Below are 16,103 nucleotides of genomic sequence, written 5' to 3'. Positions count from 1 at the left end.
AGGAAGCTGTCCCATGATAGCCATCAATTGATTTTGAAAACCATGGGAAAGCGAGGATCTTACCTACTTGCTACATAGCTAGCCATAAAAACTAAAATAGAGCAGGAAGTTCAAAACCCAAAGGTGTGGAGGGACATGGGGAGTATGAAAGTCTGTAGACAAAAATCCAGGAAGAAACCCAAACATGATTTCAACTGTAGATCCCGCAGGCCCAATTGTGTATCTGCTCTAGAGCCAAAATCCAGGTCCTACTGCCTACCAATGGCCTAGACATATCAAAATGGACCTGCTCCTAAAATTTCAATAAATAGAAGGTTAAAAAGAAAGTGGGGAATGATTAGGGCAAAATGATGTAAAATATTTTGGCTAAAGTGGAAATCTAAAATTACTTTCAGAAGAGAGTCACGAGTATCTGGAAACAATTTATTATGATATACTCCACATGTCTAATGTAACCTAACAGAAAAGATTATTTTATTACTTTTCTATCAAACATTATTGTGACCAAAAATGGAAAATAATGTATTCTCTTTTAATCCTATTTTGCAATGTAGGTATTCTTATCAATATCATCCCAGACATGTTTAAGCATAGTTTTTCAAATGTGAAAATAATGACTGAAACAAGACAACATGGCTCTATCACACAGTATTTATGGCTCTAGTCATATTAGGTACACCCCTCCTTAGATAGGTCATAAAAACAAAATAAACTGAGAAGGAAATTGTACTCAATTGCTTAGGTTATAACAAATTAAAAATGTCACTGACACTTAAATAATTCTGGAAGCTGTCCTGTTCCATCATTTACAGCAGACCCAGTCAGAGGATTTGTTTTTAAAGATCATTTTAAGAAATTAACTCTTAAGACTTCATTTTAATAGCAATTCTTGTTTTAAATAGCAGAGTGGACACCACATCTGCTATTCCTAAGTACTACAAATAAAGTGGGTGACTATTATCAAATTTAACGAGCCTCACAGGGCTAAAATAGGAAGTTTGTATGGGTCAGTCTGCCATGCCAAGACAAAAACTTTTGACTAGATGATCACTGCTTATCTCAGAGGCAAGCATGTGAGACACTGACCAATACGGTCAGGTCAATCATTCCTCTGTAAGATGAGTGGGATGTTTATGAACTGAGCAAAAATACCAACAATGAAGTAGAAGCATTAGTGAGTGACTTTTCTTCTTCACTATGGGATTCTCCGTGACTTTTGTAACTATACAACGTGTAATCAACAGTTTGTTGGAGAAAGAGCAAAATAGCACAGTGATGAGAAGCAAAAAGGTAACAGAGGGAGACTGAACTATTAGGGTATCTGTTCTGGAGTCAATATATGTACTAATACAGAGAGAATCATGGGGCACATTTCTCATAGAACAGCAGTGGCTGCTTTCCCCTCTCTAGAGTGAACTGTTTGTTCACCTTGCTTTTGGTACGCTGCAGGAGAGTTGCAAAACCAATGTAACAGTTGCGTAATTTACAAAGCATAGCTTAGCCAAGTGTACAATGTTAATTTTTCTAAACAATACTGTTGGGCTCTCTTAAAATTCAAAGTGTGTAAAAACCTTTCCGGGGCAGAAGGGTCTAATAAGAAGGATAGCAAAAAAATATTAAAGTGAAAGTCTGCAATTACCTTTGCATAAAGAAAGGAGTGAGCTTACAGAAATCCTGTTGCGATGAAGGGCAGAGTAAAGTTACTTTTTGCTAAAGCCTGAAGCTTGTTGAACCGCCCTCATGATGGGATAGCTACTAATATTGTGATCTTTCAGGACAAGTGATAGTTCCCATCAATTTACATAGCACAATATTTTAGTTGTCATGGATTGAGGAGGAGTAACATTTCTAGGAACATCGGCAAAATCTATAATCAAGTAAATAGGTAACAATGTACCAGAGCAGTACATGTACTCTAAGCAGCAAAAGCAGTTAAATGTACTTTATTAGAGGAAACCTGTAAGCAAACTATGCAATTACAGAAGGGAAGGTAGTATAATTTCTATCTGGCCATTTTTAAGACCACCAGCTTCTCCTGACACCAGAAAGGAGACATCTTCTGCCAGAATACATTACATTATTGAGTGGAGAAGTAATTTGATTCTTCGTAGATGGTTATCTAGTGATCAACAAAATTCAAGTTACCACAGTGCGGGGAGTCAGGAGGCAAAATGTTAAGTTGGTATGTTGGATCGGATACAACATTCTGGAGCGTCTGTACAAATAGCATGACATCTCTGTGGTTAGTTGAAAGGGGGAGATCTGGGTACTACCAATAACACGCTTATTTTGGAATAATAAAGATCATATTTGCTTTTCAGTTCCTCAATTTGCCAATTAACTCTGGGAGCATTGGAAAGGCACATAATAAAGGTTGTGGCTAATCCAGCAAAACATTGTCCTTGGACGAAGGCTCTGGAAACCTGGATACAGAATGTCTGTACTTTAATCTGTTTCAAATATTTTGACAAATGGAGAACCTCAGAGTTAAAAAAATATATATATATTGCTGTATAGTCCTCACTTGCAGTGCTCAATCTGATGATTTTGTATCAGATTGTGAAAAATAATGTACTAAAAAGAACTTTCTCCCCACATCAATTTCCTCCAATTCTAAGAAAGTCACATTTATCTTGGCGAATGTTCAAGTAAAATAAATTTTAAAAAAGACATCCTGTTCATTTATTTTTGGGATCACAAAGGTCCCTCATTAAATAGGAAGGGGTAGGGGGCTTGTGACTCATTTCTATGTATCCCCTTTTTCAGGCTTGGAGGTAGGCCCTTTTCGTATACCAACCGGTTTGTCTCCTTTTCACTCCACAGGGATTTCTGTCCTTTGCCCCTGCACTCTATCCTTGTCAACACACTAGTACCTCTACCCCTGCAAATGACAATGTATCTCTAAATAGACTATTCCAGAGTACCTCAACTTTCCAATAAAGTGGGAAGAAAGAAAGAAGGGGATTATTTGCCTGGTGTAAAATCTGTTGTTGCTGTATCAGGTGTTGCTGTAATTTCCTCTGCCAATAGGGGACTAACTGCTGCAACTCTATGCTGCTGCAATTAAACCGAATATTGCAAAATGCTCTGTTCATTTACAGTCCCACATACTTCAACATTTTAGCTTCAACTTTATATATTTGGTCCCCATTGCCTGAATGGGATGGTGTTAGGAAGGTGAGATATTTCACTGAGAACCCACAGCTACAACTGTGTTTGAAAAAGTGTTACTGTTTCCTTTAATGATCTGCATAGAGGTGGCCATGTCCTCTTTCAACATTTCCTTAAATCCCCTTTCCACGGAGGTGCTCAATAAGTTGAAGCAGATGTTCCATAAGATAACATTGTAGCACTGTAGAAGAGTAGAGTAGCTAGCTACCCACCCATATAATAGTGAAGAAAGCAAGGCACCCCTTTATTTAGGTTGTTCATCTTCCAGCCGTTTAAAGGGAACAGAAAATGCCAAGCCGCTTGCGAAATCAAACCTCTTCTTGGCTTCAGCTACAATCAATAAATTCCAAACTGGATTCTTCTCAGAGAATTGGGATCTAGATCAGTAGCTATTTCTTCTCATATGACCTATTGAGGGAGGACATTTTTTTGAACGTAAATTGCACATCCTAGAATACCTGGTAGCAAAGCCACCATAGGTGTCTCCTTTGAAAGTATGGTGTTAAAAAAATTGGGGTCTGACTTGGAAGGTCAAGTCCTCATTTTTAAAATATGTTGCTGCCTTGTCACTGCATGGAAGGATATGATGTAATTCACAAATAAATCCCAAAATCAATGAGGCAATCAGGAGATGCAGAAGAAAGGGCACTGCAATCCTATCTCAGATGTGTGTCTGGAGTCATAATTGAAATTTTGGAAGAAGCATCTGGAGTGACCTCTGGGACTATCCGGTGAACATGCTTCTCCATTTATTCCTCATCATTAAGGTTGGGGTTTCAAGGCTATTCTTTGGAAGGGTGAGGTAACCATGAATCTCATCTGTGGGATGGAATTTTCTGAAGCATTCATTCCTTTGGTGGGCATTATATCTTAAATTGTCCTTCCAAGTACTTTATATTTGGATCCAGTGGTCTTTCTTTTCCAAGGGTTCTTTCACACTTGATGAAGGGGCTACCAAAACAGAAGGGCAAGCACCTCAGATCCTGTCTGGCAGATAAGTGAGGACAGCATTATCCTCATGATGCCGGAAAGGGCACAAAATCCTCAGCTGAAGGCTCCACCAGTTATGAAATGTTGACATGTTCTGCTCCTCTTCCATGACTGGACACTTCATGATGGTGTTAAGTGCATTTTCACAGTCAAACCCATCAACCTTAATATGTGGACGGACAAGAATGTCCTTGGGGGAAAAAACTATGAACAGTGAAAGGTGCCCCTTAATATGTGGACAGACAAGAATGTCCTTGGGAAAAAAAACTATGAACAGTGAAAGGTGCCCCAACACTGAACCAAGAACAAAGGACAACAAAAAAAGTGCCTCCACCACAAGACGGCCAGTAGTGGTTCTTGTACTCACTGTACCGTTAGATTCACGCAATGATTTATTGATAATGTTTAATAAGGCTGGAAACGATCTCAGGTTTCTTTTGTTTGCAACTGCAGGGTGACACTTCAGGCAGTTTGGGTTGCACTTTTTCTACTGAGAAGGACAAAGTCATGCTGTATAATGGCTGGTCTCTGTCTGCAGAGGCTTAGAGGGCAAAGCAAAAGTAAAAGTACTGGGAAGTGACAAAGTAATTACTGATGGCTGAGAGGAATGTAAGCATTCCACCAATCACTTCTTGTTTTTCTAAGAAACATCGTAAAACATAAGCATTCCAAAGATGTTAGACTATGGCAAGCATGAAACTGTGCAGAAATCAAAACTAATAACTATGTTGCTTGTGCAGGGCTGTTGATCACCCAGTTCTAACTGTCGGAAAGCCTGAAAGCAGTACATATACACACAACTTGCATAACATTTTAGGAAAGCTCAAAGGAATATTTTAATGATTGAGATATGCAAGAGACAAAAGAAATTTTAAAAACACACAGAGCAGCTTTTTATGGAAGTGAATACTAAACAATAAGTAGAACACCCCCAAAATAGATATTTTTCAAATTTTATTGTTAATCAAAACTCCCCTGACACATTTTTAATAGGACAACTACTAATGGATGTATCACACCATTCTGGATTGAGTGACAGGACAAGACGGCTAAGCGCCTTACACTAGCTATAGAAAGTAGCAAGCATGAGCAACCTCTAAGAAATTAAAGGTAATGGGCAAGAGATAAAAGGTAAAGAGATATTCCCATTCTCCAGCAAACACATAAAAATATTTTTACAACCATCAGCAAAGAGAGATTGTTGTTTCTTTAGTGGTAACTTCTAACTTGAACGCAATTATAAAAAAAAAAGAAATCAGATGCAGCTTGCCTGAATAGCTAACAAGCGCACGCACACACACACACACAAAAACATTTGTTCTTCAGTTTGTACCTGATTTTCACTTTGGAGGAAGGAAAACAAATCCAAACCTAAAGGAAAAAGAAGGAAATATATTTTAATTGCAACCAATTATGACAGATTACATGTACATGCATAAAAGGACAAGTTGCTTACCTTATCTGGTAGAGACATAATCTAGCCGCAGATTCTTTACTTAAGAATTTACCAAACCAGGCGTCAGGTTTGATCGGGAAGACTTTTGCTCGAGTAATAACCTATATAGGTGCCACCTCAGCATGTGACATAAGATACTTGCATGACTTTCCACGCCAGGAGCGCGTAGCTATGAAGTGCACCGACAGTGGTGTGTTTAGAACAACTACGCTCCTGAAATGTTTCAGCCCTGACCCTAAAAACCTCTCCCCAGTGCGGGAAGGATGGGTAGGTCAGTAAGGAATCTAAAGCTAGATTATGTCTCTACCAGATACGACGTTACCAAAGGTAAGTAACTTATCCATCTGATAGAGACATTTGGCCGCAGATTTCTTACCTTAGAATAGATAGCCCGGCAATAACCTACCAGAGGAGGGTTTGTGGACAAGGTTACATCAGGAAGTCCTGCAGAACAGAGCGGCCAAAATAGTCTAGTCAAATTAGTTCAAAAAATGGGCTAACCTAGAACTAATTTTAATACAATTTCTATGAGTGGATTCTTATTGAAAATTTTCCGTAGAAAACGATGGTGAAAAGTCTACCATTCTATCATGACGGGTTAATCCAATATGGCGGATTTTTCAAAATGGCTGCCCAATATTTGAGATATAGGGTATAACTGTTTATATGGCCATGTGTGGTATCATTTTATATGTTTTTAGGGACCGTAAAGTCAAAAATAACATCAAAAATGTTTCTGATGACCATAATATCAAATAATCGCGGAATATGTCAGATGCACAAAGTTTGTATAATTTTTACGTTGACTTGTATGACAAAGTGTGAAGGAACGTAAATATTAAAATTAACTTTTGAAATAAAAAGTTTGCTATTGTTTGTGTTTTGTAACTTTGTTGGTATTGTTTGTTTTCTTGTTAATCAAAAATGTTTCATTTATGTGTTACAGGTTCTTGCGAGTTGCTGTGAGATACAGTGAAAATGGACGTAGAAAAGTGTTTCATTTGTGATGTGGTGTTTCAAGAAGATGACGATGTATCTGTACTCACTGAAAGAGGAGTGACTGGAATTAAAAAAAACATGCAAGGAAAAATATCTAAGTTTCACGTTTGTGTTGGGCAGAAAGTTCATTGCACGATGTAGATGTCAATTTTCTGTTCTTTTAGCTTTTAAGAATTATTTCAGGATGTTGACCATTTCCAAATATTGCAACCAAAGTCGAGGAGTCATGTAAAATTTAAGTTCATCTTTGGCCTTCAGCAGTTTGGTTGCAATTTCGACAACAGCAATATGTGTAACATCCTCAACAGAAAGCTCCCCATTAAGAAGATTATTAAACAATGATCTAGCTGCCTGTAAATCGTCATTATCATCTAGGGCTTGCGTTGCTAAAATCGTGTTGAAAACTGATGTTACAATAAGATTACCACGAATCGCTCTTGCAATAGCTTTACCAGAAAGCATGTGCTTTACAGCATTTCCTGCATATATGATCAAGTATATCAACCAAGCCTGCTCCACTCATCAAAAAACCAATGCATCCAAGAAAACTCTTGATTGGGTGCAGGCCTCCTAGTCTCAGAATGACCTTCTTTAAAGGACCATCCGTGATTCATTGGCTATGATGCTAAGTGCTTTGTGGAAAAGCGGCTGGTCGAATGTTATAATAGGGGTCTGGCTGTATCTCTTGGCATGGTCAGAAACGAAAAACAGTGTAGAGAGAATACACGTCTCATTTGTTGGATCCATGTTAATCATTGGCAGAAAGATGACAGATGATACACCGGGATGGTTACCTTAATGTAGTAGTTGGCATACTGCTTGCCATCCTGGAACACTGTTGCTGAGTAGATGTGAGATGTTCAATAAAATATCCAGGTTTGCAGATGGGTCACTGTACGTGATTTTCTTAATGGTATTATACTTTAAGAAACGCATCCCACTGGCCTGTGAATTATTTTTATTGGGATTTGCCCCAACCTCCTCAGTTCTTCAAATGAAACTTGACGTTTCTTAATGACCGTTGAAAATTTTCCAGTTGGAGTCACAGTGGCGATAATGCCCATCCCATGAAAAGTACCATGGCCATCTATTGTAATAATATTGTGATCAATATTATCAGTTGCATATTAAACGAATTTCGGATTAATTTCAGAAGGTTGCAAAGGGACAGGTATAGTATTTAAGCTTTCTGCTGCAACTGAACATTCAAAACGAAGAACTTCTGAATAGGAGCTGCAGAATCCCATATTATTTACTGCTTCAACTACAAATCTTGAGCTTGCGTTGTCATGTAATTGAACTGCCAGCCCTAACTGCAACGGTGCAACTAAGACTCGTGGGCGCACAGCTTGCATATTTGCCTGTCCTATAGAAGCTACTTTTCTCTCTCTGTTGGTTTTATCAGTCACAAAAACTGATAATAAGAGCCTTAACAAATCAGGAATATAGCTCACATTATAGCCAACACTACTCATGTTTTCAATGGGGGGATATATTTCTGGTTCTACAGGGATGTCTTTAATATTATTTATTATTATTTCAGCAGCTGCCATGAGGAGATTGTTTCGATCCTCTTCAACATCTTCATGGCTATGACTGTGGTACTCTTGCAATACAGTAGCAGCTGTTCTTTTAAAAGTAACAACATCAGCAGTCCTTCAAAAGGCTCTTTGAGTTTTTGTTTCATATACTTCGAACTGTATGGTTTGCTATCTCCTGGCAGTAATTCTCGCATTTTATTAACAAGTTCTTTAACAGTAGTTTGTTCTTCATCATTTTCCTCAATGTATTTAACTACTTGAAGAAAAGTTTCCTGGCGAACTGAGTCCTCTGGTCGACCTGAAGATATTGGAGGGTTATCAGTGAACAGCCCGGGAATGAATTTTCCAGTATAAAAATTGATGGAACACTGTTTGCGGTAGCATGCATCTACAGCATGTAAATCAGACACATTTTGGATACGTCTCTTAACTTTGTCTACCTATTCATCATTGGGCTAGTTGCATTTTTGTAAAACTGATGATTTGAATTCAACTGTTAGTGCATTAAACCACACATTTTTTTCCTCTTCCTGAAGTATAAACTTAAATCAGTACCACAGGAAAAACATTTTTTTCTAAAATCCATCGGGGTTTCACACGACCGTAGAACATGAGAAGTTGTGGGATCAGATTCTTTCTCCTGGAACGGAGTTTTCAAGTTAACAAAACACGCTCTACATTTCTTGTGAACTTTCTGCCCAACACAAACGTGCAACTTAGATATTTTTCTCTCCTTGCATGTTTTTTGAATTCCAGTCACTCCTCTTTCAGTGAGTACAGATACATCGTCATCTTCTTGAAACGCCACATCACAAATGAAACACTTTTCTACGTCCATTTTCACTGTATCTCACAGCAACTCGCAAGAACCTGTAACACATAAATGAAACATTTTTGATTAACAAAAAAACAAACAATAACAACAAAGTTACAAAACAAAACACAAACAATAGCAAACTTTTTATTTCAAAAGTTAGTTGTAATATTTACGTTCCTTCACACTTTGTCATATAAGTCAACAAAAACATTATACAAACTTTGTCTATCTGACATATTCCGCGATTATTTGATATTATGGTCATCTGAAACTATTTTTGATGTTATTTTTGACTTTCCCGTCCCTAAAACTATAAAAAATTATACCACACATGGGCATATAAACAGTTATACCCTATATCTGAAATAATGGGCAGCCATTTTGAAAAATCCACCATATTGGATTAACGCGTTATAATAGAGTAGTAGACTTTTCTCCATCGTTTTCCATAGTAAATATTTAATAAGAATCCACTCACAGAAATTGTATTGCAATTAGTTCTAGGTTCTGCAACAAATTGACTAGTCTAAAAAGACCATCCCAGTGGAACTTGACTGTCCAGGTAGTAGTACTTAGTGTACGAGTGCAGACATGCCCATTTTGCTGCCTGACAAATGCCAAGGACTGAAACACCACGTCGCAATGCTGTGATCGCAGCCTTAGCTCTGAGTAATGAGCTTTTGAGCCTTCAGGAGGCTGTTTCTTGGCAAGTGCATAGCAAATTTTGATGCAGAGGACAACCTATTGCGAAAAAGTCTTCTTCTGCACCGCAGGACCTTTCTTCGATACAACATACCCCACAAAGAGTTGGTCATCCACACGGAACTCTTTAGTGCGGTCAAGATAGAACAACAATGCCCTTTTTGGGTCAAGACAGTGGAGTTGTTCCTCTTTAGACCGGTTCGGAGGAGCATAGAAAGTGGGCAAGGTGACCGATTGACCCACGTGGAATGGTATCACTACTTTTGGGGAAAAAGAGGCCCTAGTGCGAACCACCAACTTATCAGGGAAGATGGTCAGGTAAGGAGGCTTGAATGACAAAGTCTGCAGTTTGCACACCCTCCTTGCAGAAGTTATAGCCACTGTAAAGGCTGTTTTAACAGAAAGCAGCTGTGCAGAGGTTTGAGTGGAGCACACATCAGGAAGGACAGAATCAAATTAAGGTCCCAGTGAGGTATGATGAATGGGGCAGGTGGTAACATAATTACAAGTCCTTTAAGAAATCTCTTTACAATAGGGGACTTAAATAAAGAGGGTTGATCTGGCGCCCTCAAGAAGGCAGGCATGGCCGAAAGGTACCCTTTAAGAGTGCACAGAGAAGAGCCCTGCCGGGCAAGGGTCAAAATTAAGAGAAGGACTTGAGAGAGGGAAGCAGAAGGAGGATCAATAGACCGTTCTGTACAATATTTGTCAAATTTCTGCTACCAGCAGACCGACAGTCTTGGTAAAGGGACTCCTGGCTGCCAAAAGCTCATCACAGACGTCAGAAGAAAGATCAAATGCTAGCCATTGCCGCTGCTCAATCTCCACGTAAGAAGGTGTAGAGTTGACAGGTTTGGGTGGAGGACCACCCCCTGCTGCGACAGAAGATCCTCCCAAAAAAGCAGCCTGATCGGAGGATCGATGCTCAGTTGGAGAAGCTCGGGATAACAAACTTTACATGCTCAGTCCAGAGCCACAAGTATTATTTGGGTCTGGTCGCTTCTCATCTTCTTGAGCACTCTGAACAGGAGTGATATTGGCAGAAAGGCATACAGGAGGCCTGAGCTCCAATCAAGACAAAAAGTGTTGCAGAGCGAGTGCAGTCTTAGAAACTCCAGCGCGCAAAACTGCTGACATTGAGTGTTCTTGGCAGACACAAACAGATCTAGCCAAGGCTCTGCCCACTTCTAAAAGAGACCATGCGCCACCTCTGAATGGAGATGCCATTTGTGATCTTTTTGGCATCAACAGCTGAATTTGTCCGCACTGGCGTTCAGGGAACCTGCCAGGTGTTTAACTACCAGGTGTATGCCTGGCTGTTCCAGTCATGTCCAGAGACACAGGGCCTCTTGACAAAGGGCCCAGGACCCCACTTGGCAATGTTTGTTACATTACCACATGGTGGTGGTGTTGTCCGTAAACACCTGAACCAGCTTTCCCTTTATGGAGGGAAAAAAAGCTTGCAATACCAAGCGAGTCGATCGGAGCTTCACCAAGTTGATTTGGAGTCCAGATTCCGACGGACACCAGAGTCCTCTGACATCCACCTCTCCCATATGGTCGCCCTATCCCAAAAGTAACACTTCTGTCACTACTGTGTGATATAGTTGGGGAAGGGAGAGGGGTCTGCCTCTCACCCAATTGCGGTTGGTCAGTCACCACCGCAGATCCTGTGCAGTTCCCTCGAGATCTGGACCTTACCAGAGAGATTCCCCTGATGCTGCGTCCACTGGAGCTTCAGGTCCTACTGCAGAGTCTGCATAGGCCATCTGGCATGTGTCACTAGCAGGAGGCCAAGATGTCGCAGCAGCCTCAGAGTCAGTCTCACTGAAATTTAGGATAGATGTTGAAATATCGGTATCATAGGATGAAAATCCTTGACTTGCCACTCAGGAGGATCGACCACAAACTGCACTGTGGTAGGAATAGCTCAGATAAAAGGAAGCGTCTGATAGGGAGTCAGGTGTGACTTCAGCACATTGATAGTGAACCCCAGCGAAAGCAGATTTGCTGTGATCTGGAGGTGGGGGAGGACATCGTGGGGTGAGCTCGCTTTCCACAGCCAGTCGGCGAGAAGGGGAAAACTGGCCCCCTTGATCTGCGCAGAGGAGCTGCGACCACCGCCGTCACCCGAGGGGAGCTGGTAAGGACAAAGGGGAGCACAGTGACCTGAGAGTGCTCATGGCCTACAGTGAACCGCAGGTAGCGCCAAAGAGCAGGCAGGACAGGAATGTGAAAATTGGTGTCCTACAAATCCAAGGCTACCATCTCGTCCCTGGGGTCTAGGGAAGATAAGACCTGAGCAAGAGTGAACATTTTGAACTTTTTCTTTTTGAGGTAATAGTTGAGGGCTCCCAAATCGAAAACAGGATGAATGCTCTTGCCCATTTTTGGAACCAGAAAGTAGCGGAAGAGCAACCACAGCCTACTTCTGGTGTTGGAACCCTCTCTATGGCTCTCTTAGCCAATTGAGTCCTGGCTTCCTCCTGAAGCAAGTTCATGTGGTCCTCCGTCTGCCGGTCATAAGTCGGAGGTATGGAGGGAGGGGTATTCTCGAAGGGGAGGGAGTAGCCCTTTTGGACAATCTGAAGAACCAACTTGTCCGATGTGATGTTTTGCCTGTGTTGGAGGTGATGGCTGTTCCTGCCGCCCATAATCTTGAAGGACGGATTAGAAAAGTTTAGAGGCTGCAGGGAAAGGAGTGGACTGACTCGACCTCTGGCACACGGGGTCAAAAGGAGTCATGTCCATGAAGGCCGCGCAGAGGTTGCTGAACTTTTTGCGGTCTTGTTGCGGGGATATGGCCGGCGCGGCTGAAAGCCACTTCCATGGCAACGAAAGGGGCGAAAAGGATACTGAGGATTGGTGGTCACTAAGAGGCCCAAATACTTGGCCGTAGCCCGCAAGTCCTTGAATCGCTACATGGCCATGTCTGCCTGGTCTCAGAAGAGACAGGTGCCATAAAAGGGCATTTCCTTAAGGGAAGCCTGGACATCCCTCAAAAACCCAGAAGTTCTCAGCCAGTCGTGGCGTCAAAAAGTCACAGTCGATGACATTGCTATGCCCTGCGAGCCGGTGGTGTCAAGCCTACAACGAATATTGATCTTTGCTGTATCTTTCCTATTTGATACGGTCTGGGAGACAATGGCCCGGGCCCTATGGCAGCATGTGCGCAACCATTTCCCACAAGGAATGGGCATAACAACCCAATAGGTACATAGTGTTAACTGATTGCAATGCAAGGCTGGCGGAAGAAAAAAATCTTCTTGCCCAAACTATCCAGATTTTTTAATTCACTGTTTGGGGGTGCGGAAGAGAAGGTGCCTTGTGAGGTAGAGGATTGGACGATCAAGCTCTTGGGGGTAGGGTGGCTGGTTAGGAATTCTGTGTCGCCCGGTGCACATTTTATTTATTTATTTATTTATTTTGAAAGTTTTATATAGCGCGAACAAGATCTTAACAGATATCAGAGCGCTTTACAAAGCTGGGAATGCCAGCAAGAGAGTGGGGTTACACATAAGTGGTAAGGGTAAGTACGTGAGGGAGCAAAGTAGTACAACACATCAATAATACAAATATAACAGTTAGATGTGTGCATAGATAGTCAGTAGCGTCAATAATACAGGTGAAATACATAGTCATAGAGTTCGAACAGAGTTAAATGAGTGCATAGATAGACAGTAGTGAGAATAATACAGGTGAAATACATAGTCATAGCGTTCGAACAAAGTAATACAGGTCGGTGTGGGGTCTTTCCAGATCCACGCTTATAGGTCAAGTGTATCTGGCCATAAGAATAGCTTTTACTTCTTTCTTAAAAAGTGTGAAGGAGGAGATGAGTCTGGTTTCAGGAGGGAGTGAGTTCCAGATCCTGGGTGCCATTCCTGAGAAAGAGCGTTTATAGGTTTTTATCTTCCGGAATCTTCGAGGTTTTAGCAGAAGATTGTTTGTGCCTCTGGTGTTCCTAGAGCCGCCAGAGATTGACAGCTTCTGGGTGAGGTATCCGGGAGAGCTCAGATGTAGAGCCTTGTGTGTCATGCAGGCGATTTTCAAATGTATTCTGGCTTCAAAAGGCAGCCAGTCCAGTGTTTTCAGATCAGGGGTGATATGCGAGTGTTTTTTTGATCCAGTGATGAGTCTGGCTGCAGCGTTTAGAGAGGCTCTTAGGGGTGCAGTGCTGGTTAACGGGAGACCGCAGAGGGCGGTGCTGCCGTATTCAATTCGCGGGATTACTAGAGCTTGTACTGCAGTTTGGAAGTCTTTGGCTGGTAGGAAGGGTTTAAGTTTCCTCAGTGTATTGATTTGGAAGTTCGCTCCCTTAGTAGCCTTGCTGATATGATGCTGCATGTTAAGGTTGGAGTCGAGGGTTATGCCTAAAGATTTCGCTGAGTCCACTATGATGGGTTGGACATCGAGTGCAGTTAACTGTTTAAGCCAGGTTTGCGTGGTGGGGATCTTCGCGGGAGGTGTGATCAGCAGGAATTCTGTTTTCAGAGCATTGAGTTTGAGATGATTATCAGCAAGCCAGGATTGGGTGCTTCTGATCGTTGAGTTCAGTAGTAAAATGTCATTGGGGGATTGTAATTTGAGATATAGTTGGGTGTCATCTGCGTACATGTGAAAAAGTACATTGGATGCTTGAAGCACGGTGGTGAGAGGTTCCATAACTAGGTTGAACAAGGTTGGTGATAGGGAAGATCCTTGGGGGACGCCTAAAGAAACAGGTATTGGAGAGGACATCAGGTTGTTACTCTTGAATTTCTGCGACCTGTTGTGTAAAAAGGAGGTGAACCACTTGAGAACAGTCCCAGAAATACCCATTCTTGTGCTCAAAAGATCGAGTAACTTCTCATGTTTGACAGTGTCGAATGCTGAAGAGAGATCAAGCAGGATGAGGAGGCAGGTGTCACCTTGAGCTAGGATTTGAAGGGCGTCGTCAATTATGTGAGTCATAGCAGTTTCAGTGCTGTGTCCTGCTCGGAAGCCTGATTGGTGCGGGTTGAGGAGATCAAACATATCGATATGCTTGGTCAGTTGTAGTTGAGCGCATTTTTCCAATAATTTGGCGAGAGTGGGAATATTGGTAATGGGACGGTAGTTGTTTAGGTCGGATGGGTCGGCAGTAGGTTTCTTTAGCAAAGGTGTGATTTGTCCCACTTTGAGGGAGTCAGGGATGGTTCCTTCTTGGAGCGAGCTGTTGATGATTTTAGTCCAGAGAGGAAGGAGCAGTGGGGTGAAATCTTTGACAGCGTTGGCAGGGAGGGGGTCCGTGAGGTGATTGGAAGGTTTCAAGGCGCTGAGCAGTTTGCCTATTTCTTCTTCGGAGTAGGTTTCAAAGGTTGACCATGTTGCATTGTTTTTAGGTTCGGTGGGTGTTATGCAGTTGAGTGTGTTGTGGAGTCTTGCGTCAGCACGGAGATCATTCTTTATGTTGTCAGTTTTTTGGGTAAAGAAAGTGGCGAAGTCTTCACAGGAGGGTACTTCGTGCAAAGTACTGAGAGGTTGGGGTTGTTCCTTAGCTTGTGTTCTGATTAACTCAAACAGTTTTCTAGGGCGATTTTTTGCTTGGTCGAGCTGGCGGCTGAAGAAGTTTGCTTTTGAGCGCTTTATTTTCCTGAAGTAGGCGTTTCTCTTTTTCTTCAGGGTTTTCAGGTGTAGTGCAGAGGGAGCTGCCCTCCAGGTGCGCTCTGCCAATCTCATGGCTCGTCTATCTTCATTGAGACTCCCGTCGTACCATGGGTTGGAGATTTTAGCGTAGACTCTTTTTAGCTGCATGGGAGCAGCCTCATTAATTATTGAGGTCACGGCGTTAAGATAGTGGTCAGTCAGGGATTGGACATCTGTAACGCCCGTGGGCGGGAGTAGGAGGTCGCGACTGTTCGGGGGTATGGAGAATGGGTTGAGTTTTTTCAGGTCTCTTTTCCAGACTTTAGGTCTGGAGGGTTGAACCGAATTGAGTTTGACTTTTTCATTGATGTGGAATGTGACCATATGATGGTCTGACCAGTCACAGGGTTGAATAGATTCAAGTTGAGTAGCGCCCTCTTTGGAGATGATAAGGTCGAGGATAGAGCCTTTCTCGTGGGTCGGGCTGTTGCATAATTGTGTGAGGTCCAGGGCGCTGAGGAAGCTTTTAAGACTATTTACCACCGCATCATTAAGATCGTTCCAATGGAGGTTGAAGTCACCCAGGTATATTTGGGTGAGCTGTCGTCCTGCGTTGGTTGAAATCAAGTCCATCATTTGTTGGGCGAAGATGAGGTGGTCTCTGGGAGGGTGGTAAATGCCATGGAGAGAGCATATCGGTTTGCCATCACTGATGATATCGAGGCAGATGTATTCGTAGGAAGTTGGAGAGGGTAGGGACGGCACGGCGACTTTCCGAACAGAGAGGCTGTTCCTGTATATGCATGCGATTCCGCCACCT

At 42.0% G+C, this 16,103-nt stretch overlaps 1 protein-coding gene across 2 annotated transcripts in view; it reads right to left on the bottom strand.

The window, feature by feature from the left end:
• Window positions 1-16,103, bottom strand: part of PIAS3 (protein inhibitor of activated STAT 3) — a 597,438-nt gene that overhangs the window by 7,206 nt on the left and 574,129 nt on the right. For both annotated transcript variants that reach the window (XM_086945355.1, XM_086945354.1), the window contains exon 13: window positions 5,495-5,532. In XM_086945355.1, coding sequence (XP_086801481.1) covers window positions 5,495-5,532 — 38 coding nt within the window. The remainder of the gene's footprint in view (window positions 1-5,494; window positions 5,533-16,103) is intronic.

The sequence above is a fragment of the Lissotriton vulgaris genome, chromosome 12 (genome assembly GCF_964263255.1).
Source record: "Lissotriton vulgaris chromosome 12, aLisVul1.2, whole genome shotgun sequence".
Taxonomy (NCBI): Eukaryota; Metazoa; Chordata; class Amphibia; order Caudata; family Salamandridae; genus Lissotriton; species Lissotriton vulgaris.
This window is presented reverse-complemented; position numbering and strand designations above follow the sequence as displayed.